Genomic DNA, 23,466 nt, shown 5'->3' with positions numbered 1-23,466 from the left:
AACTGGCGGCTATTTCCAAGTATCATTTTGGCTTGCAAGATCATAACATTATGTCACATAGACTATGCAAAGCTTTTCTGAGAGGAGTTTTTCTGCTGAAGCCTCCAATAAAACATCCTCCTCCACAATGGGATCTGAATGTATTGTTAGCATCCTTGATTTTACCACCCTTTGAACCATCTGCTTCATGCTCCTTGAAGTTATTGACCTGGAAAACTATATTCTTACTGGCTGTCACGTCAGCAAGAAGGGTATCCGAGATTCAAGCTCTCTGCATCCGTTCCCCTTACTTGGTTTTTCACAAGGACAGGGTATCCTTGAGAACAAATCCATCTTTTCTCCCCAAAGTTGTTTCTCAAACTAATATTAATCAATCCATCGATCTACCAGTTTTTTTCCCAAATTATTCTGACAGAGCTGAACAAAAGCTTCATTTTTTGGATGTCCATCGTCAGCTCAGGTATTATTTGCATAGAACTAAACAATTCAGGAAATCAGACCAATTATTTGTCTCCTGTGCAGAAAACAGGAAAGGTCTCCCAGTATCAAAAGTGACCTTATCCAGATGGTTATCTTCCACCATTTCTTACGTGTATTCGCTCAGAGGCAAGCAACTACCCTCTAAACTGAAGGCACACTCAACCAGGAGCCTATCTACTTCTACAGCTTTTCAGGATAGGCTACCCATTGATACCATTTGTGCAGCAGCTACTTGGGCCACTCCTCATATCTTTGTCTCTCATTACAAGTTAGATTTGGCCTCCAGGGACAGAGCCAGTTTTGGTTCCACAGTTCTCAAGAGTCTGTTCCATTGAGCCACCCGGGATACAGGTGCTAGGGACGCGGTCCCATCCAGCAAGAATGAAGGCGAGATTGACAACTTAACATTTAGAAGTTATGTACCTACCATAACGTTCCATGTTAGTTGTCTTCTCTCGCCTTCTTTCTTGCATCCCTCGCTCCTTCCCCCTGGCCTGGACAGATCTTGAAGGGCTTCTCTTTCTCAGGTTTCTCTCTCCTGAGTCTTCAGTAGAGGAGTCTATATTAAGAACTTGTTTTCCTAGTTCTACTAGGTTAGTCTTTGCTCTTCCTTTGGGAATAGTTTTTATTTAGCAGGGTATTATACCTACCAAACGAGATCTGAGGTAGTCTCGCCTTGCATCATGGGATATAGGGTTGCCTCGAGCTGGTAAAAGGAGTTCTCAAGCTAAGCAAGTGCCGAGTCGGAGCCGAGGATCGGCTCCGAACCCATCCAGCAAGAAAGAAGGCGAGAGAAGACAACTAACATGGAACGTTATGGTAGGTACATAACTTCTAATTCTGACATATGTTTTCTTCTGCATCTTTAACATGTAATACTTTTTAAGCTTATGTTAAACTTTGTTGTCACTGTAATGCTTTGTGGAGCTTTTCTCCCCTGGCCTCCACTGAAAATGGGTCTCAGACTTAGTGGACTTCCCTGTCAACAAATGTTAATAGATAAATAAATAGATAAACAATAGTTGCCCAGGAACGTTATGGTAGGTACATAACTTCTAATTCTGACATATGTTTTCTTCTGCATCTTTAACATGTAATACTTTTTAAGCTTATGTTAAACTTTGTTGTCACTGTAATGCTTTGTGGAGCTTTTCTCCCCTGGCCTCCACTGAAAATGGGTCTCAGACTTAGTGGACTTCCCTGTCAACAAATGTTAATAGATAAATAAATAGATAAACAATAGTTGCCCATGGAACGTTATGGTAGGTACATAACTTCTAATTCTGACATATGTTTTCTTCTGCATCTTTAACATGTAATACTTTTTAAGCTTATGTTAAACTTTGTTGTCACTGTAATGCTTTGTGGAGCTTTTCTCCCCTGGCCTCCACTGAAAATGGGTCTCAGACTTAGTGGACTTCCCTGTCAACAAATGTTAATAGATAAATAAATAGATAAACAATAGTTGCCCAGTCTTCCTTACAACAGCGCTACAAATATGTCAATTACTAAGGGCATATCTTATGCACAGCCCTATTCAGGGCAACCCACAGAGTTTCGATTGGATGTAAGTCTTGCAGGCATATTCCCAAACTGTAATTTCCATATGGTGAAGCCATTCTTTTTGTCAAAATGGATGCATGCCTGAGGTCATAGTCATGTTGACAGACAAGATCCCTTTTCATCTTCACCTTTCTAGCAGATGACTGATGGTTTGGGGTCAAAACCAGTTTGTATTTGCAACTGTTCATAATTCCCTCCATCTTACATTTGAAATGATGTGCATAATGGAAGTTTTTTTTTTACTATTTCTATTTGAAAAAATGAATAAATAAATTTTTGAAAAAAAAAAATTCCCTCCATCTTGAGTAGAGGCCCAGTTCCAGCTGTTACAAAGCCACCCCACAGCTTGATACTGCCACCACCATGCTTCATCAGGGGGTGGTGTGCTTTTGGCAATTCAAAGTGTTCTTTTGTGCCAAACATCATTCTTGGAATTGTGGGCTAAAGGTTTAAACTTGGTGTCATAAGACCATGACACATTGTCCAACATGCTTTTTTGAGACTTGATGTACTGTTTGGAAATGTTTGCCCAGCCCTGGATGTTTTTCTGTGTAGGAAAAGGCTTCCATCTAGCAAACCTACCCCATAGGGCAGACATGTGTGGAATACAGAAGATTGTTGCCACATGTGCTGCACACCCAGTCCTTGCCAGGCATTCCTGCAGTTCATTCAGTGTTGCTGTTGGTCCCCTGTCAGCCTCCATGGCCAGTTGTCTTCTTGTCATGTCATCCATTTTGGATGGACGTCCAGGTGTTTGCATTGTCACTGTTGACCCATATCTTCTCCACTGTCTGATGACTGTCTACACTGTATTCCATGGTATATCCAATGTTAGGGACACTTATTCTACTCCTCACCTGACTGATGCAGTTCCATAATGAGTTCCCTTAAATGCTTTGTAAGTTCTCTACCAAACATGTCTTTTGCTGTAGCAGGCAACTGGGTAAATGTCAAATATATACTACTAGGAGAGCTGAACATTATTTGGGGTTAATCAGAGTCTTGTTAATTGATGGCATGTGTGTAACCAAAAAGAGAATGCTGTGATTATTGCAAGAGGTGCATCAACAAAGTAGTGGTTTATGTGTGTGCACATGTATGCAACCAGTTTATAGTAGATTTCTTATGTTTTATATTTTCTCCCCTAACAGATTTGTTTATTTGTCAATAGAATTGTGCAGGTTATGGGTCACATTCAAGGTGGGAAACATTTTGGCAACATTTTTTATTGTCTCACTTTTGTATAGTATGCAAACCTGCCATTTTAACAGGGATATGTACACTCTTGGTATCCACTCTCTGTAGGTGTTCAGATAGCTGTGTGTGGTAGGCATGGACAGAGGGTCATTCACAATTCTACAATTAAACCCTGATAATTATGCTTATTCTACTACCCATACCATTGTCATGGCAGTGCAACAACCAGTACCTGTAAACATTTATGTTGGTTGTTTGCACTGAAACTGAGATTACACACAAGTAGAACATGCACAACTTATTTACATACATAGATAGGTAAGTTGATTGCACAGTAGGCTTTGCTATCGCAGTGCTAACCCGGAGGATGCCCCGCATTCATATCTAGGCTATTATGTTACGGTGTCATTGTTAACAGACTTGACGATGGTATGCCTAAAATTACACAAGTCTGTGTATGTGAGTACAGATATCAAGCACACATGTGGTTATAACACTGTACAGTTGAATGGTATGCGCTCACTATATCACATGTATTTCAACACACACTTCTGCAACAGTACTTTACTCTGCACATGTTTTGTATAGGTATGTTATATTTACAAGACAAAATGTGTACCATAGTTATATGCACAGATAACATATGGATATGTACAACATCCCAGTAGCTTGCCTAGCAGTGGCACAGTCACTGGTGTTTGACAGACACCCCCGTAGTTGCCAAATGTCATCTGTCCTTTCCTGGGCTGAGTCAGAGGTCTAAGCTGTGATCTATGTCACTACAGACACAGCCACATACTATAAACATCGATGCTGTTCAGCAGTACATCAGTACAGCAAGTCTTGTTGAGAAACATATTCTTTCAAACCCCTATTTTCCATTATTACAGACCACCTACTGCATTCAGTTACATGCTTACTTGTTTCACATACTTTTTTTTCTGGATTTGTTAGAGATATATTTTTACTCTTTCTTCAGACTGGAACAGCTTTGAAGCAATTCACTGTCTGTGATAAAGTTGTTTTAAATAGATGGCAGCTTGTCTTTTGTAGGTAAAGCCCATGACCATGCGATAGCCTGTGCACCAATTGGTGCTCCCCATTTGATAATTGCATGCAGAGCAGCTGTGTAGTTATTCCAATAGCCAATGCCATGGCAGCACACTCCTTTAACTGAGTACTCCGTGTGGGCATTGGCCCTTTCCTTTCCTTGTGATGAAGACATCTGGGAGGTGTGTGAGCTAATACCTCTTACAACAAGACTTGTGGAGACAAGCCAACTAAATGGTGGAGAAGGTTCAAGACTTAGGGATATTATGTGAGCATTGCTGTTATATGTTTTGAATACAGCTAGTTTAACAGGGTTTGTCTGAACATGCTACTTCTGCATGGGTTTCAGTAAAACAAAGTTCTGTGTCTGCATACCTCTCAACTGCAGGGCTATCTACATAATGGCCAGAGGTTTGCCTGTTATGTTTGGTCTGTTCCCCAGCCAGGTGTTGTCCTTGGCAAATCAGTAGCATACTCTGGTGATTGCAATCCATAAATACAAACATCCATTTGTGTTTCTGACTTTATATCCCTCAGAAAAGTTAAGTTACAAGTCCTGTAACACCAGCAACATGCTCAGTGCATAACAGCAATATTTGAAGTATGGCCATGTGTTTGGGCCTCTGCCCCAATTATGTCATGCTTTGTCCAGATGTCATACAGTAGGAGTTTGATAGGTATATGGTCTATTATTATTTAGAGCTGTTATTTCTGCTTAGGGGAAAAGCTGGAAAACATGTGGAAGTCTGTACATTCAAGAGGTCAGTGTATAGAGAATGCTCGTAGATGCCCTTGTAACATATTTTATGTAGGGGAGAATAAGAAGTGTTTTAAAACTAGGTTGTTAGAACAGGTGAAAATTATTACTGGTAAGAAAAAAGACAGTTCTATGGCTGTACGTTTGAATAAGTTTCACCATGGAGACAGTAGTGGGTTACAAGGTACTGTTTTGGAAATTCTCTGTTTCTCAGTTTGATGAAACATTCATAATAAACAATTGTTATGTACAGAAGCAATTTATATTTTCAAATGTGATACTTTGACCCCTAGGGGGTTAAATGAGGAGTATAATTGGAGGCAGTGTATTTAAATGTAATTAAGTGTTAATTGCTTCTCGTATGTAAGGCAAGTATTTCTTGTAATGTTTTCATCATTGAAAGCCTTGACCAGGACATCAAAGTATAATAAACTTGTGTGAATTTCTGGCTGCTTGTATTCCTCTTTATTATCTTCAGTCATTTTGTTAAGCGGTGTTGTATGTTTGGCCATTGATTTTGTAGCTGTGTATTAGTCACTTGTTATTTGGACTGTGGGTGGGGGGGAGGCAGATGTGAGTGTCATGGGTCCTTTTGTATCCAACTGTGCATGCTGCCCCAGTTATGGGTGATCTATCAGCAGCATTATGTTTGTATGGGCATTTTGAGACGTATGTGTGTATATATATATATATATATATATATATATATATATACACACACACACACACACACACCTCAGTATTTATTGGTAATATATCCACATATAGTTATACACATATATGTATATCCATACATATCTATCTCTCTCTATATGTATATGTTTCTTTTCATATATATATTTGTAGATACCACTCCTTCCTGATTGCACAATGTCACTTCCATATTGTAAACTGGCTGTAATGCATGGTATGTTTGAAACAACATCCAAAAGATATACAGCTCATATGGCTTAGTGGTCCATTGCTGTTGCTATAGTGTACAGCATCCTTGCTTCAAGACCTGGAATAGCTGTTTATTTTGTTGTTAGACAGAACAAGGACTGTTGGATACAGAAGAGATTAAGGCAATTTTGAGTGGTTTTAATCGGGTTTGCGTGGGTTTGCGTGACATTAAGTTGTGCTAATGTATGGTTAAATGAATAGGCACTTACACCATTTGGGCTTCACTTAGTGACACTTCTCAGTGCACAAATCTGCTTAGCAGTCACATTTAATCAATGTTTACATCTGCTAAGCATTGCTCAGCCCTGGTAACCATTGCTCACATTCCAGTCTGATAAAATAACAGAGTAATGATGTAATTTTATAAGTGTATTTAATTTCCTGTACATAACATGCTTCTATGTGCTGTCACTACAGTAGCAAGTGGTGTAAATATACTGTATGGGACACTTGGGTACGCATGAGTAGTATCCAATTTATGTTTTTATTTTGTTTTGTTTTGTTTTTATACATGGGTAGTATCGAATGTTATATGCCCTCACACCTGCATGTTACACCCGCTACAGTGCACTGGTTACCAAAAATAATTTCACATATTGCATTATTACATTAGTTTTTAACACTGCTTTTCCATGTAAACTTAGGTTGCCTATTGTAGTACTTGAACCATGCACCCCTGCATGCAAAGCTGGGACTCTGTGTACTACACTATCTTGCTCTTGGTGTTTGAGCTGTATGTTTTTATGTATCTCCTATTGGATATTAATATGATATTATTATATTAACTGTAGACTATTATGTTTTCTGGCCATGTCATTGGGACTGCTGTCATGTAGAAATGGCATACATTTCAGTTGCAGACTTCTATCTTACAAAATATTCATCCTAATGCATAACCTGGTGCCTATCTACTGTCTGTCTGTCCTCTTTGCAGATGTGCAGTTTCCAGGTATTACTAAGGCCATACAACTATGTAGGTGCCCACATAGTACTGTGCTGTGGGCCTGAACACTGCTGATAGTTCCAACATATGGGACATTCCTTCTTGTGTACCTTGCCCCATTTCCTTGCTTGTTTGAGGGACATTACAGAGGTGGTGGGCTACACATTCACAGACAGTAGGTGGGAATAATTCACAGGACAGGACATTTGGAGACAGCCCAACAACATGGAGGACATATCCCCAGAATAGCAAACAGATTCTATGTCATCAGTGCTGTTATACACATGGTGGGTTGATAGACTGACAGGGTTTGTGTGGACATGCATTTAGTGAGTGACTTCACTTCTGACAGTGATATGTCTCTGACATACCTCTCCACTGGCATGCTGTCCACAGACTGGCCACATGTTTGTTGGCTATGTTTGTTCTGTTCCCCAGACAGTTGGTGTCTTTGGAAAATCAGTCAGGGACTCTGGGGAATGCAGTCAGCCTATACTCACATCTATTGGTATTACTGACTTCATATTCCACATCAAGGATATATTACAACACACCCAGTCACATCTGCAACTGTCTCAATTTATGACAGCAATATGGCCAATCTACCCCTGTGTTTGTGCCTCTGTCCCTAAATGATGTCAGGCTTTGTCCAGATTTCAAGGATGCTCAGATGTATTTAGTATCATTATTTCTTGCCTTCATTCCTGCTACCATCCCGGTGATGTAGAAGACCCACAGATATGTCCGGGAAGTGGCCATAGATATGAATCCTGTGTGTTTGAGAGGTATCTGTATGTCTGTCCATTGTTAGCAGACTATCAGGATTGTATACATATGTCACGTGTACATGTTATTTGGGCTGTATATGAAGGGGGGTAGATGTCATTGTTATGGGCCCTTTTTTATCTGACTATGCATGCTGCTCCAGTTTCTGATTGTGTATTGGCTGAATATGTTTGTAGGGGCAGACTGAGACATGTCCTGTACCATAGTCAGGATTCAGACCACACTGAGAATTGGGTCAGTATATGTAGGGCTAGTGTGTGAGTGTCAAACAACGATGTATTTGTTCACACAGTTTGTATACTCTACTGTTCACTTGACTTACTGGTATGTGACTGTGACTGTGGTGATATTAGTTGTGGGTATGCACTTTCACACTGGTGTCTGTTTTTCAGTGCTCTTACATCCCTGTAGTGCCTGCTATATTTGCATATATATGTGTAATTACCCATAGCAGATTTCCTGTTCCAATTACTTGGTGCTATTTCACTAAATATATGTTAGAGCACACAGGAGGGTGTTACTGCAGCAACTGTGTTAGCTTATCTACTCCAGTACTTCAGATACATCCCCGTTTTCATGGCTTCCACCCGCCACTTTGTCGGCTTTGGTCAAGATTCATTGCAGTAAGGGGTTCTGAGCATACTTCTCAACTGGCTGGATTGTTTCAGGATGTCCAAGTTTATTGCTCATATATCTGGTCTGTTTTATGGATTATTCTCATTTCCCTGGTAAATAACTGTGATGATATGATGATTGCTGTCAGTAGATGATGACATACATTTCATTTTCATACCTCACATCCATCAGAATATGTATGCTGAAGCAAAACTGTGTCACTCTGTCAGGAAGAGTGCAGGGGGACAATGACGTCTTCCTTCCTGGATCCAAAAGCATTAGTAATAAGATGTACCACATAGAAGGATTTTCTGACCACAGTGGCAATGTGGTGGTTAAAAGAGACATTGCTGTCAGCCTGTGTACCCAGATCTATTATAACACCTTCTGTGTTCAGGGGACTACCAGCAATGTGGTAATTCATGGGAACAGGGTATTTCCCAAATGGGATGATGACACAATTTCTGACATTGAGCTTAAGGCCATGGCTCTGTCACCAGTCAATGGTCTTAGTGAGGCCTTTCTGTAGGATGCCAACATCACTTGGGTAGTTAATAATAGCTCCCAACCTAAAATTGTCTGGAAATTTTGTTAGCCAGAGTCCCTTCATGGTGGCATGGACTTCAGAAAAGTAGATACCAAACAGGATAGGACCCAGAACAGAACCCTGTGGGACTCCACTCATGACAGCTCAGCAGTCTGACTTGGAGCCAACTATTTTCACACAGTAAGTTCTATCTGTGAGCCAGTTTTCAACCCACCTTGTGGTATAGGGGTTTATGCCAAGCTTAGTGAGTTTTTGCATGATTCCTGAGTGGAGAATGTTACCAAAGGCTTTGGCCAGATCGAGGTAGGCTGTATGAGCCATCTTGCCTTCATCCACAGCTTGGGTAACTGACTCAAAGAAGTTGACCAGGTTGATTGAGCAGGTGTGACCTACCCTTCACAAAACCAACATGTGTGGGATCCTTAGTCTGGAGAGTCCCATATCCCTGTTTATTAGGTGCATGATGATGCATTCCATAGCTTTGCATAACAGACTTGTCAGGTTAATGGGGTAATAGTTTCCAGGGTCTGTAGTTGCTCATCCTTTGTGGAGAGGGCTGACTGTAGCAGTTCACAATTCAGTAGGGAAAAAGCCTAAGGTGAGGCTGTGATTGATCAGGGCACACAGGTGCGGTGCCAGGTCACTCTGTAGTTCATGTACAACACAGCCAGGAATATTGTCAGGTCCCGTTGAAGCTGTATTCTTGGCCTTGGAAAGTGGTGTTTTAACCTTTGCAGCAGTAATACTGGGTGCCTGGCAGTGTATTGGTATTGTGATTGGTTCTTTGGGGGGGAATGGGGTAAAGTTAGCACTGAGTCTGTTGACCAGTATATTGACAATATATGTTGGCTCAGTCTAGGAGGTACCATTGTTCAGTAGCTCAGAGCAAATCTTGGGATTGCCATGGAAATTCTCTACTTGTGCCTTGTGGTTGCCTTTACTATGTGCTGCAAGTTAGTTTTCACAGCTAGCTTTAAAGTATTTCATGAGGGACTTCAACTTTTAATTGAGGCTGATAAGGGTTTTTTTCCAGTCTTGGGAATTCACCTTGTTCTGTATCAGTTTCCTCCTTCTGTTGTAGAGTGTCTTTATGGCCTAAGACTACCAGATTGGCTTCTTTTGTTTGGAGGTGAGAGTCTTGGTTCTGTTGGGTATGGTGGAATTCATGCATTTGTATACATGATCATAGTGCATTGGTGTTTGATTCAGCAGTCATGCAACTCATCTCCATTTGCATGGCTGCTGTGAGGTTAGCCACCTCTGTTTTTAGGATGCCAAAGTTAGCTTTGGAAAGGCTTTCATGGTGGTTACCTTTTCAAGGGGGGAAGGGGGTGGGAGTGATGTGGATTTCCAAAGGTGATTACTTTGCATTCAGATCTAACAAGGGAGGAGTTGACTATCGGTGTACAGCAACAGTCGCCCGTGTTAGTAATGACCAGATCAATGATGTTGCTACCTGCAGTGGGTGTAGGAATAAGCTGTTACAGGCCATTGGAACTGATGAATTCCAGGAAATGTTGGGCAAGTGCATTGTTACATGAGTAGCTTTCGCACTTAATGATGGGGTAGTTGAAGTCAACCAGTATGAGAGTGTTATGTTGGACAGTAATATACTCCAGGGTAATAAGGAATATAGAGTGTGAGTCTTGGGATATGGCTGGGGACCTATAGCAGGCCTGCAGTATCTGTGATGCATTATATTGGGCTACCACTCTGGAGGTTTGCACATGCTTCATGAATATGGAAACACCACCACATTTGGAGCTTCAGGCCAAGTAATGCAGCCAACAAGTGTGGAATAACTTATAGGCTGGTAGTGCAGGGATGCTTTCTGCTGCCTTTAACCAGGTCATTGTTACAGCAGAAATGTCATTGTTCTCCAGTTTAAGGAGTGTTTCCAGTGAGTGCATTTTCAGATTTAGACTTCTACTGTTCAGAAGCATGACCCACAGATTGCATGTGTTTGTAGCTGTTTATATATATATATATATATATATAGAGAGAGAGAGAGAGAGAGAGAGATGTGTGTGTGTATGTATTTATTTACCTTTCTGTATATATGTGTATGCATATATGCAGATATATTTTAGATGTTTATTTATCTATATATATTATGTGTCAATTTGTCCATGTATATGCATGTCCTTACACACACACACACACACACACACACACACACACACATATATATATATATTATATATATATATATATATATATATATATATATATATATATGAACCTGACTGATTCTACAGAATCATTTCCCTACTGTTGAATTACTCTGCTAACTGATATGTTTGAAAAATCATCACTCCATTATAGTGCTCACATGGTGTAATGGTACATGACTTTTACTGTAGTTTACAGGGCCCTGGGTTCAAGACTTAGCAGGGCTTATTATTTTGTTGCAAGGTACCACAGCTGCTGGAGATAGAGAGGGTTAAGGGCAATATTTGAAAGGGGTCTCAAGTTTGGGCCCATTGACCCACATTTTGGCAGCCTTTGCACAGATTTGTTGCAGTAAGAGGTTCCAAGTATGGATCTGTGGTACAACTGTAATACACACACACACACACACACACACACATATATATATATATATATATATATATATATATATATATCAGTATATATATATATATATATATATATATATATATATATATATATATATATATATATATATATAGCTACATTTATATATCTATATATATATATATATATATATATATATATATAGCTACATTTATATATATGTATATATTTATTTACACATATATATATATATATATATATATATATATATGTATGTCTTTTATATGTCTACCTCTACATATATTATGTATTTATTTATTTATATATATATATATATATATATATATATATATATATATATATATAAATATATGCATCACCATACATGCATACACACACACACACACACACACACACACACATATATATATATATATATATATGTATAAAACTTGATTAATTCTGAAGAATCTTTTCCCTACTGTTGAATGACTCTACTGAATGATATGTCTGAAAAAAACACCAGAGATGTATAGCTCAGATGTCTTTGTAGTAAACCGCTGTGACTGTGGTGTGCAGGGTTCTGGGTTGAATACTTGTAAGGGCTGACTTTTTTTTTTGCTGTGCAGAACAAGGGCTGTTGGATACAGGGCAGTTTAAAGCAGTTGTGAATTGGTTTTCATGAGTTTGTGCAATAGTAAGTGATGCCAACACACAGTTAAACAGGAAACTGCTTAATCTCTGTAGGCATCTCTTAGCATCATGCAAATGCTCTTACTGCCACTTAAGCCCACTCACCCCTGAGTTAATTTTCTTAAAAGAAAAGAATAAAAGGAGTGATAAGAAAGTGGTGAAAAAAGGGGCATGCAGAGGGAAAAACAATATGAAAGATAGCTAGGGATGTGCAGGAAGGGTGTAGGGAAGGTCCATAGCTGGCCATTTCTGATACAGCAACAGCTGTGCATTTGTGCAGAATTTGGAGATGAATTTGAACATTCAAACTCCTGAGACAGGGGAGACAACAACAGTAATGTGTTGTTAAGCCAATTAAAGTGACTTACACATGTCCAGTGGGCATGTGTGTGAAATGGACAACTATGTATGGGACGACATTTTATTCCTTTTTTTGAGGTGAGAGTGGGATGTTGGGGAAGGATAGTAAGTATATTTGTGGAGGTAAGTTGGGTAGGAAGACAGACAAAACAGACAAGACAGCAGACAGGGGTGGGTAAACACCTTGGATGCGGAGGGTGGTTGGGAGTCGGATGCACATGATCCCCCAGTTGGATGCAGTGGGACTGAGGTCCCCACCCATGGGCAGTCACCACTGCACCTTCACAGTCCCAAAGGTGGCTGTGCTGGGGGCTGATCAGGAGGGGCAGGATGACCTTCAAGTTGTGCCATGCAGCCCTCAAGCTGGCATAACAGATCTCCAAACTCCTTCTGGAGCTGGCTACACATCAATCCCTGGACCTGGCTTTGGGTGACAGTATCCTGTCTGTGCCTACTCCCTGGGGGAGATGAGCCCCATCCCATGAGGTGGTTCCACCTGAATGAGGTGCAGGACCAACAGACTGGAAGGTCTCAGGTCATGTCCCAGATGTGCTGGGGCCTGTTGCCATGGCCAGCTGAGGCAGGACAGGCAGATCCACTGGGATGAGCCTTCCCAGATGTGCTATAGTGTAGAGGTTTTACAACATATGTTGGTTAGTCAAGAAAACACATTTCAGGATTAGTTATAACAGCATGCATAGGTGCTACCATAAACCCAAAACAACAGATTTTAGACAGTTGCATAGCAAACAGAACACATGCATATACGGAACCATAGTGGGCATTATAACATCATGCAGGTTACACTGATAGCAACAGGCCACCAATGATAGTATTTGAACAGGGAACATTGATAATCAAATGTGTAAATATTTGTATAACAATAGGACACATGGCCCAACAGTAGGTCTGGTGAAAAACATACCCATTGATTTATGTGTTTAGATTACTGGTGCAGAAAGGGTTGTGGCGACGGAGAGTTGTCAATTAACAAATGTATAGGCTTCCATTGCTCACAACTTTAATACACATTGCTCTGCTCATTACTCTGCAGGTATTACCTCACTTTGCTTCAACCTATGGTCTTGAGTTGGGCAGTGGTATGTTTGTACATATTGTTATCATTATGGCCTTCTTACATCTACTTTCTACATTTTCTTACCTGGCAGACCTGTGGAGGGTATTTCTGTTAACACTACCTAAGTGTTTCTACATAGATTCTTACAGCTAATTTCTACATTTTCTTACCTGGCAGACTTGTGGAGGAAATGTCTGTTAACACTACCTGACTGTTTCTACACAGATTCACAAAGTATAAAGGTTACATATGTGCACCTTTACTGTGTGCATGTGTGTGCTACTGCTATAGTCCACCTTGATTTCTATCAGTCACCCTGGGTGTTGGCAGCACTGACCACTAGCTGTGATAGCATGAAATTTGAGGCACATTTCTTGGTGGGGACGACTTGCTGTATGCATTTATCTTGCTGTCATTTGCAGCCTTGGGGTTGGACAGTGGGTGCTGTATACAAGTGTATAAGTATTAGCCTTCTCCCAGCTGGTATCCACATTTTCTTACCTGGCAGAACCATGGAGTGTATTTCTGTCAACAGTACCTTACTGTTTCTACACAGATTCTTACAGCTAATTTCTACATTTTCTTACCTGGCAGACCCATGGAGGAAAAGTCTGCTAACACTACCTGACTGTTTCTACACAGATTTGTACAGCCAATTTTCTTACCTGGCAGACCTGTGAAGGAAATGTCTGTTAACACTACCTGACTATTTCTACACAAATTCACAAATTCAAAAGTTTACATATGTGCACCCATACTGTCTGCATGTGTGTGCTACTGCTATAGTCCACCTTGGTTTCTAACGGTCACCCTGGTTGTTGGCAGCACTGACTGCTAACTGTGATAGCATGACACTTGAGGCACATTTCTTGGTGGGGACTACTTGCTGTATTTACTTATCTTGCTGTCATTTGCACTCTTGGGGTTGGACAGTGGGTGTTGTACACAAGTGTGTAATTGCATCCTTCCTCCAGCTGGTGTCCACATTTTCTTACCTGGCAGACCTGTGGAGGAAATTTCTTTTAACAATACCTGACTGCTTCTACACAGATTCACATATTATTGGGTGAGATTTTGCATACAGCTTAATACCACTCACAGGATTCGAACCGTGCCTATTTCTGCAAAAGGTACAGCAAACTGAGTTTTATCACAAGGAGCAATTGAGGAATTGCTGCTTCTTTTTTGACTGTTTTCTATCTAATACTCTCTTCTTTGGACTATCTGCCTTGTAATTCTGACATTCATGCATAGCACATAGTTCTTATAATTGTGTATTCATACTTTGACAACTTACAATATGGGGAACAACTGGTTAACACAACAGTAATATTCTCTGATCAGATCTTGGTGCATGAAACATTTGTTATGATAAATCTGCGTTACAACTCCACAATCTTTGTCAGATGAGCCTCAATTAATTAATGCTGTCAGAGCCATAATTGCTGTACTGAATTTGTACACCTTTTACTGCATACTACCAGATTCCTAAGTAATCACGACAGTCTGGGATTTTGTGTTTTATTGACAGGTACTGTAACTTTTATTGATATATATCCCATATATCACTATTACTCTGCAATGTGTCATTTATTCAGTCCAAGCAGTACACATTTCTAACTGCTGGCAGGTGACATTCTACTCCTTTCTATTTATTTGCCCTGACTACTACAAGCTATATTTCTACTCACCAGCCTCACGGTGCAGCCTAGACAACCTGCTAGCATGCGTGTCCATGCTTGCATCCCTCTCATCTGCAGCAGTACAGGAGACAGGGAAAAATTTATGCATACCTATCCATCTGGCTGGACCTTGTTACACAATTAATTGATACTGATACTTACACACTACTGGGACATCCTGTGCTTGAACATCTTGGATCCACTGGTCCAAGAGATCCTTCTTCTGATGCTTGAGGTCAGCGTAGTGGTGATGGGCTTGCTCACCAGTCCGAGGGACACCAGTAACACTGGTGAGGTGATATGTGAGATGATACCAGGCCTCTGCTTTGTGCTGGGAGCCTTGGTATTGGTCCTGCAGCAGTCTCTCTGCATGTTTGTTTACAAGGAGTCCAACCATGACCCTGGACTCCTGGATGCCCCAGAGCTGCACCTAGAAATGAGTACCTTCTCCTACCCCAGTGATCAGCTACAACTGGTTATGGGCTGTATTTCCACTTCCGAGGTCTAAATAGGGCTGATTTCTCACCCTTTGCTGTAATTGGATGATTTTGAAAATGCTGACCTGAGCTAAAAGACGGGCAAATATGCTTAGCTAAAGTAAGCATTGCTGAAAGGGAAAGATGCTAAGCACTGCTTACCAGTGTGCAAATTCACTTTGCTATGCTAATTATTGCTCAGCATACATATTTGAGCAATGCTTACTCTGGATAAGCATAGCTGGGCACAATTTAGTATTGCTCAGCTTTTATTTTATAGGCTATCAGGACTGTGGGGTTGATTCCTTCTTAATGACACATCTGTACTACACTGACAACTCACATTTGGACCTGCTACACTACCCTGGTTAACAAATATATATTATTACTAAATATTTCTAGGTAAATATACTTTTGGTGCTGTTTTCAGAAATAAAAATGAGTAGCTGGAGGTGGGGCTCAAACCATGATACATGGTATACTACATGAATGCTTGAATCACTCTGCAATTTCACTTGGACAATTTTGGCTGTCTAGTTCTATTTAGGTTATTCATATCTTTAAGCTATGCTATGCATAGCTGTGCAATGCACACACCCATGCAGCTATGCTTAAAGTTTATTGGGGATGAAAAAAAAAGAGAACATGTAATATTACTCTTACTAACTTAGGAAGCTACTAGGATAACATATTTTGTGTTAGAAGATATTTTTTGAGGGAAATTCGTTATGCAACTCCAATGTGTGTCACTATCTGGTGACTTCATGTGCCAGACGTGAGGAGATTTTTTTATGAGGGGAAGGCCACAAATATATGGGATAACTCTGGACATTCTGCGTACATCTGGCCAGTTGAGAGCTATGTTGTGGGGGGCTGTATTTCTGTTGTATTTTGTCTGTGGACACTGTTATCTTGTGAAAACAATGTGTGAAGACACTGTTACTTGCTTTGGAATTGCCATATGGCAATTATGCAGTGCAGGGGTCATATGCACTGTGCGAGCAATGCTCGGATATGCCCTCTGTGCTCATACATGGATCATGTCCATGTAGACAGTACAGCAGCACACCTTCATTAATATGCAAGGTGTGATACTGTTCTACATGGCCACAATCTGCTTCCTGTAGGAATAGCACTATTCCTGCCGGATGTTTATCAAATCCCGGGGACTGTGTTTTCAAAGCTGCTGTCCACCAGCTTTACTAAATTTTGAGAGGTCTTGATTTCAGCGTGCAATGTACACACTGCCGACAAACTGAAGTTGGTTTTACATAGCAGGCTTACACATTCACACATGGCCATCCTAGTGATTTCTGTTTGATTTTTTTATTAAGTATGTCCTTATATGGAAGTTATTGATTCTAATCAAGACGGTTGAATGGAGGGGAGTGGGTGGGGAAAAAAGCTCACTAGATGTTATAGTTAAAGGGCAGATGACAAATTTGTCTGGCAGTTTAGGGCAGAGGCTAAAGAATTTAAAGTGCTGTCATTTTAACAAGCTGCATTGTACTGCTTACATCTCCAAACTTTAATAGTGTATGCTATATGTTTATTTGTACATATGCAAACAGAATTTTTTGTGTGTTTGCTCTCCCTTTCAATTATAAGTCATACTTTTGTTTTTGTTACTCTGGTTGGAGTGAATCCCTTATGTGTGCGTGCATGTGTGCGTGTGTGTGTGTGTGTGTGTGTGTGTGTGTGTGTGTGTGTGTGTGTGTGTGTGTGTGTGTGTGTGTGTGCATGAGTGTGCATACATGCACGTTTGCAGGAAATGATGTAGGGAGATGCAAGTGTGTGTGTGTGTGTGTGTGTGTGTGTGTGTGTGTGTGTGTGTGGGGGGGGGTAAATGATGTAAGTGAGATGTCATCATATTTTCATTTAAGACTGTTCATAGTACAGTGCATCCTGCTTTGTTCTCTGTGGTTCTGTCAAGTCTTTGTAGGTGTGTGCTTTGCTGACAAGAAGTACAGTATTTTTACTGCTGTCTCACGAGAGCTTGACAGAACCACAGACGGACAGAGCCACAAAGCCAATTTCAAGATAAACATTCTAAAAACAGTAATGATGAGAATTTTAACAGTAATCTTCAATTTCTATTGTGATGTTATCTGTCTATGATAAAATATTAATGTTGTGTTGTCTTAATTATGATTTATAATCATCTTACATAATATTTACATGTCAAAATATTGCACTGCAGAGGAAAATGTTTGTTTTCCTAAAAAAAAATATGCAGGATTCCATCATTTTGTTCTTGGTATGTACACTGCATAAGACCAGTGCAGAGAACATTCATCAACTTATTTGTCTCCATTTAAAGCTAAGCTGCAGTGTATATTGTAAAAGTCATTCTACATAAAATATTGTATTAGAATAATAACATTAGCTACCTGCACTTTCTTTGAATACATGAAATAGCATTTCATATACTTTTCTGTCCATTGTTTTACTGCTCCTGTATTGGAAATAAAACAGCTTGAAATATGTTGACTTTGCCTTAAACCATTTTAAAAGTGTTGCCAAACTTTCCTATGGGTATTAACATCATGGAACTGCATTACTTATTTATATGCATAAGAATTTCTCATCTTTAAAAAGATAATCCAGAGGCTATCCAGAAGATGAAGCATTTCATGCATGTTCATTGATGAAGAACAAGTCTTCGAGGCAAAATGATTGCAGAATCATAGAACAAGACCCGAGTGACCTGAGTCTGATTAGCATCCCTGGAGCTGCAGGAACTGTGCAGTGAGGGTAACAGTGAGCAACTGATACTGGCTTGGACATCCTGGGAAAGGGAAGCAGTGTGTTCTGCTCCAAAACTGACTCTGTGGGGAAGTGGAAATACAAGACACATATATGCAATATACATTTGCATCTCTCTGACTGCAAGATGCAAAGTCTAGTAGCCTTCCAGGTACTATGTACAGGAGTGCACACAGATGTACTGGTGGGATATGTAATAACAAACCTTGGGGCAATAAAGTCCACATGTCAGAAGATAGGAGGACTTTGGCTATCAATGTCATATCCTGCAATGGTTAGCTGTCATCCAAAGGACAGCTAATGTGCTGACCTATTATGGGAAGGCTAATGGTTATCAGGCAGCTGGAGGAAAAATAATTACACATACATACATACATACATAAACAAATAAATAAATAAAATAGTTATAAAATATAATGACATGTCTAATTATACATATTACAGTGGCCTTTCTTAGTTGCCACAGCAAAAACCTGAGCGTGACCAAAAGTTGTGTGACACTAAATGACAAAAAATATATATTACAAAATAGCACAGAAATGATGTGTAGCAGACTTTTTGAAGGATCTATTTACTTCAGCTGGTTCCTCAAAAAACTTTGCAATTAATAAACTTTAAGTTATATCCACTTGAAAAGGAACCTTTTAATAAAATGAAACTGTTTTACTGTCAAACTTTGCCCTACGTTTCATCTTTAGAAGTACAGTTCAGTCCATACGTATCCTTATTTATACAAGTTGTTGCTTGTCAAATATGCTATGGAAATACTAAGAAATGTTTTCTTGTTTGTTTCTTTTGTCATTATATTATAAGATGAATGGCAGGAAAACATGTACAAAGTTTGGTAATTTATATTAAGTTTTAGAAATACATTACCCGTAACATTTGCAAATTTTCCAGTGGAGCATGGGACACAGTCAAAGCAGCAAAGTGGCTGGCCCTTCTTCAGGATTTTCATGTATCCTACAAGGCAGCTTTCGCTACAGACTGATCTTGGAACCTGAAAGTAGTTTAAGGCAATATTTTAGTGAAAGCAATAAGATATAAATAACTTACTGCTTTAGTTAGTTAATTAGTTAGTTAAATGTGTTTACTAGGGATAAAATTCTGGTCAAACAATGACCTGGATTACACCATAATGTAACAAAACAATATGCAATATATAAGTACAATGGCTAACATTTATGAATAACCATAGACAACCTGTCAAACAGTAAATACACAGAAGATATAACAAGCCAAATATATTTAAGTCATATAACTGAAACAGAAAATGTCAGAGGAGAGTTAAAGCAAAAGAAGTAGAAGTGGTGCAGATATGAATAGGAGTTGCTAGGTTAGGAAAGCTAATAGAGATCACCAAGATGAAAGAAGGGATTAGATTATATATGTAGTGAGCTTAGCATAATAATGGTGTGATAAACTAAATCAGAGTTTAGTATGAGTGACATAATCAGGTGGATGAAAAGTATGGTAGGTAAATGTAATACTAGTCAAAGATGCTGGTTTATCTAACATGCCCTTTAGATGTACAGGTGCATTCAAACTGTTCTGTTATGTGGTGTTTCAACTGTGGCCTGAACAGGGAGTACTTTGTGTGATCATTTAAAACCTGGAAGAAGTGACTACCACAGTTTTGCGGCCAGTACATTTAAGCAATGGCTAGTAGAGTGCAGTTTGAGAGGAAGGATTTATAAAGAGGGAGCCGATCTGTCTTGGTTTTATATGTTATAGGTTTGAGTGAGAAACTTGAAAGAGTTATTAAAATATAAAGAGGGACATAACATCAACAGAGTACTAGGTATGAAAAAATGTGTTTTTTGTAGATGGTGCCACAAAATAGAAGTGGGTACAGATTTTGTAGTAAGGGGTAAAACATACCAAATACAAGGCAAATATAACTGTGAATCAAAAGCTGTGGTTTATTTAAGCAAATGTAAACTGTGCTTAGCCTACTATATAGGGAAAACCGAAAGAAAATTGTCTCAGTGTATATATGAACATGAATACGCAATAAAGAAGTCAAACATGAATAATGCTCTAGCCAAACATGTTAACAGTCATCCAGACCACTCATTTACTTATACCATTATAGACCAAGTTATAATAGATGACAAAGCAGCAGGAATGTATTTTTAGAGCTAAAGGAACTAGAATGACAAATAAGACTGCAAGCAGATACTTGCCCAGGCATTAACGAGCGCAGCTCTATAGCGCCTATATTAAAATTGAAAGCACTTAAAAGAAATAAAATCTGCTAATGAATTTTATATATAATAAATGTTTATAAGTCCTAGATGTGCTACTCATTTAACACATTTCTTATAGGTATTGTATTAACATGAAGGTGTAAGATAATCTATATACGAAATCATATTTGTAAAATACTTATTTTAGATTTTTAGATATGTATAGTCATAGAGATTTGATATTTATTAATAACTATTTAATTGGTATTATATTATTATATTTAATTTATCATTGCATGTACTTTATAAATGTATTTTAAGAATATTATAAGCATAGATGAATGTTTATGATAGATAGGCTGTAGAGGGCATATTTATGTATATAGCGGTTAGGGAACACTATGAATGCAATAAGTACTGCTTGATTTGAAATATATTAACTAAGAAAGGAAATTACATCATCATGAATCTAACTGTTTTTAGTTTAAATTGAATAGATTGTGTTTGTAACTTTGTCTGATGAAGTACAACATTTGATTGTATGAAAGCGTTCACAATACGTTGGTTTGGTTTCAGTTAATAAACGGATATAGTTCAATTGCCGTCCGTTCTTGGATTATTTGTTACATAGCCCTTTGCTGTTTTCTGGATTTTTACTATAGGTTTGAGTGGCAGTAAAAAGTTTGGAAGAGGTAGGGGAAGTGTAGTAAAGTCTGAGTATTTGGAAGAGTAAGGAACCAAGAAGAAAACTTGATCTGGCCTGTACTGGAAACCACTAAACCTTTGTAAGGTAAGGCAGTGGTGCTCACTCCATAGTAAGTTAGCTATGAATCAACATATTTTATTGGACAGGTTATGAAGGACACCGTGTTTATCACAGAGGCTGATGCATACAGGTGGAGGCCAGACTCAAGTTGAACAAGGTAGCAGCCCTTGCTGGACTTGAGAAGAACTGAGATATTTTTTGACCCAGAAGCGTTGACTGTTGTTGTTTTTGATTAGCACTCAGAATTTTTATGTGTTAATGGAAGTTTAGTTATTGTTCTAGCCAGATCCCCAAATGCCTAAAGGAGATACTGGGTTCAATGGAATTGTTATTACAGTCAAGGGAATTAAAGGAGTGGAGAGGGGTATTTGGATAATCATTTTGAAGCCAAATAACTTTTTTGTCATTGAGTAGTAGTTTATTGGAGTTTAACCTGTGCTATTGCTGAAGAATATCCTTTTGAAGGTGAATTGCAATCATATGATGTTAGGGATCAGACCTACAGATGACCACATCATCTGCCTGAAGAAGTAGTGGCATGTGGGCAAGGTCTAGAGGAAGTTTATTTATGAAGAATAGAGCCCTATGTGATTCTAGAGTGAATAAGGGGAACTGCTGGAAAGAGCAGGTCCTAGCTTTACCCAGAATGAACAGTTAGATAGAAAGTCTTTGAATCATGCAGTTACATCAGGGCTGTACATCAGGGCTGACCCAAGTGTCTCGCAGATGAAGAAGTAAAATTGGATTGTTGATCATGTCAAAGGCATGGGTTAAGTCAAAGAACAGAGCTCAAGTAAGATTTTCTTTTTCCATATTAGTTAAAATGTTATTAGTCAGGATCCATTGAGCAGTCATTCTGCTGTTTGATGAAAAGCAGGAGGCATTTTTGTAGATAAGGGGTAAGTTGGTTACATATTATTTTTTCAAGACTTTTACTAAGAGTGGGTAGGGTGGAGATAGGGCATAAGTTACTGCAAGAAGAGGGCTTGGTTTCTTTTGAGACTGGTCTGACAAAGATGATTTCCAAATATTTGGCATAGTATTAGTGGTGAGACAAAGGTTGTAAATGTGAGTAAGGGGAGTGGCAATGAAATTTCTGTAGTGGGAGAAAAAACAAGAACAGATATTGTCAGGTCCAAATAAGTCCATACAAATCTGTTGAAGTAGGGTTAAATTTACTTAGAGGTAGTTTTTGAGAAGTGATAATGTGGGATGAAATTGGGAGTAAGGGTGCCTTTGTTGCGTGGCTGCATTGTGGGTAGGTAAGCCTGTGGAAAGGCTTGAGAGCTATCACAGGGACTCCAAAGGTATAAGATTACCAGTTTGCTAGAGTATGAACACTAGAATAAATAATTCAATTGTGGAGGATATTCCTGTTATTTTGTTGACTTCCTGACAGAAATGTTTAGGGGAGTGAAGAAGAGAGGTTTGTTTAGACTGTCAGTGTTTGGTTTTAAGTCTGTGTGTGCCCTGTCATGTTCCTCAGAGTTATGTAATAGTTAAGGTTGTTGGGAGTTATGTAATGTTCCCACATTTCCCAGACTTTATCACATAATTTGTAAGAGATTTAGGCTCTTTAGTGAGCCATTCAGTTTTAGCAGTTTTCATGGCTTTGAAATCACTAGAAAGTGGGTGTCTTGAAGACAGAGTATTAAGTCTGCTAGCTTATTGACAGTAATGTTAGCATCAGAGAGGGAAATTTTAGGGGATGAATTAGTAGTAGTGAGCTTAGAGTGTAGAATGGGAATTTTATGAGGGGGTAGGTCTGAAAGATATTAGCCTGAACTGATATTTAGTTTGAAGTTTTTGTATGGAGAACATAGTTCATAGTTTAGTACTAGGCTAACTGCCCCTGTGAGCCATTTTAAGTCTAGCCAGTTATCCCTTGTGAGACTCAAACCCTGCATCTTGTGTTTGTAAGGCAAACACCTTATCCATTAAGCCACCCTCCCAACCCCATAAAGGGACAATGATTACTAAAAGTGGATGAGTGAATGGAGAAAGAGGAGATATTGTTTGGATGTGTTGTAATAATGTG

General features: G+C 39.1%; 1 protein-coding gene across 1 annotated transcript in view; it reads right to left on the bottom strand.

Annotated features, from left to right (window-relative positions):
* LOC122794881 (vomeronasal type-2 receptor 26-like) overlaps positions 1-23,466 on the bottom strand; it is a 223,526-nt gene that overhangs the window by 183,290 nt on the left and 16,770 nt on the right. The window contains exon 2 of the mRNA XM_044063481.1: positions 19,350-19,473. Within this exon, the coding sequence (XP_043919416.1) occupies positions 19,350-19,473 (124 nt within the window). The remainder of the gene's footprint in view (positions 1-19,349; positions 19,474-23,466) is intronic.

The sequence above is a fragment of the Protopterus annectens genome, chromosome 2.part1 (assembly GCF_019279795.1).
Source record: "Protopterus annectens isolate FY-2018-M chromosome 2.part1, PAN1.0, whole genome shotgun sequence".
In the NCBI taxonomy this organism is placed as follows: Eukaryota; Metazoa; Chordata; order Ceratodontiformes; family Protopteridae; genus Protopterus; species Protopterus annectens.
This window is presented reverse-complemented; position numbering and strand designations above follow the sequence as displayed.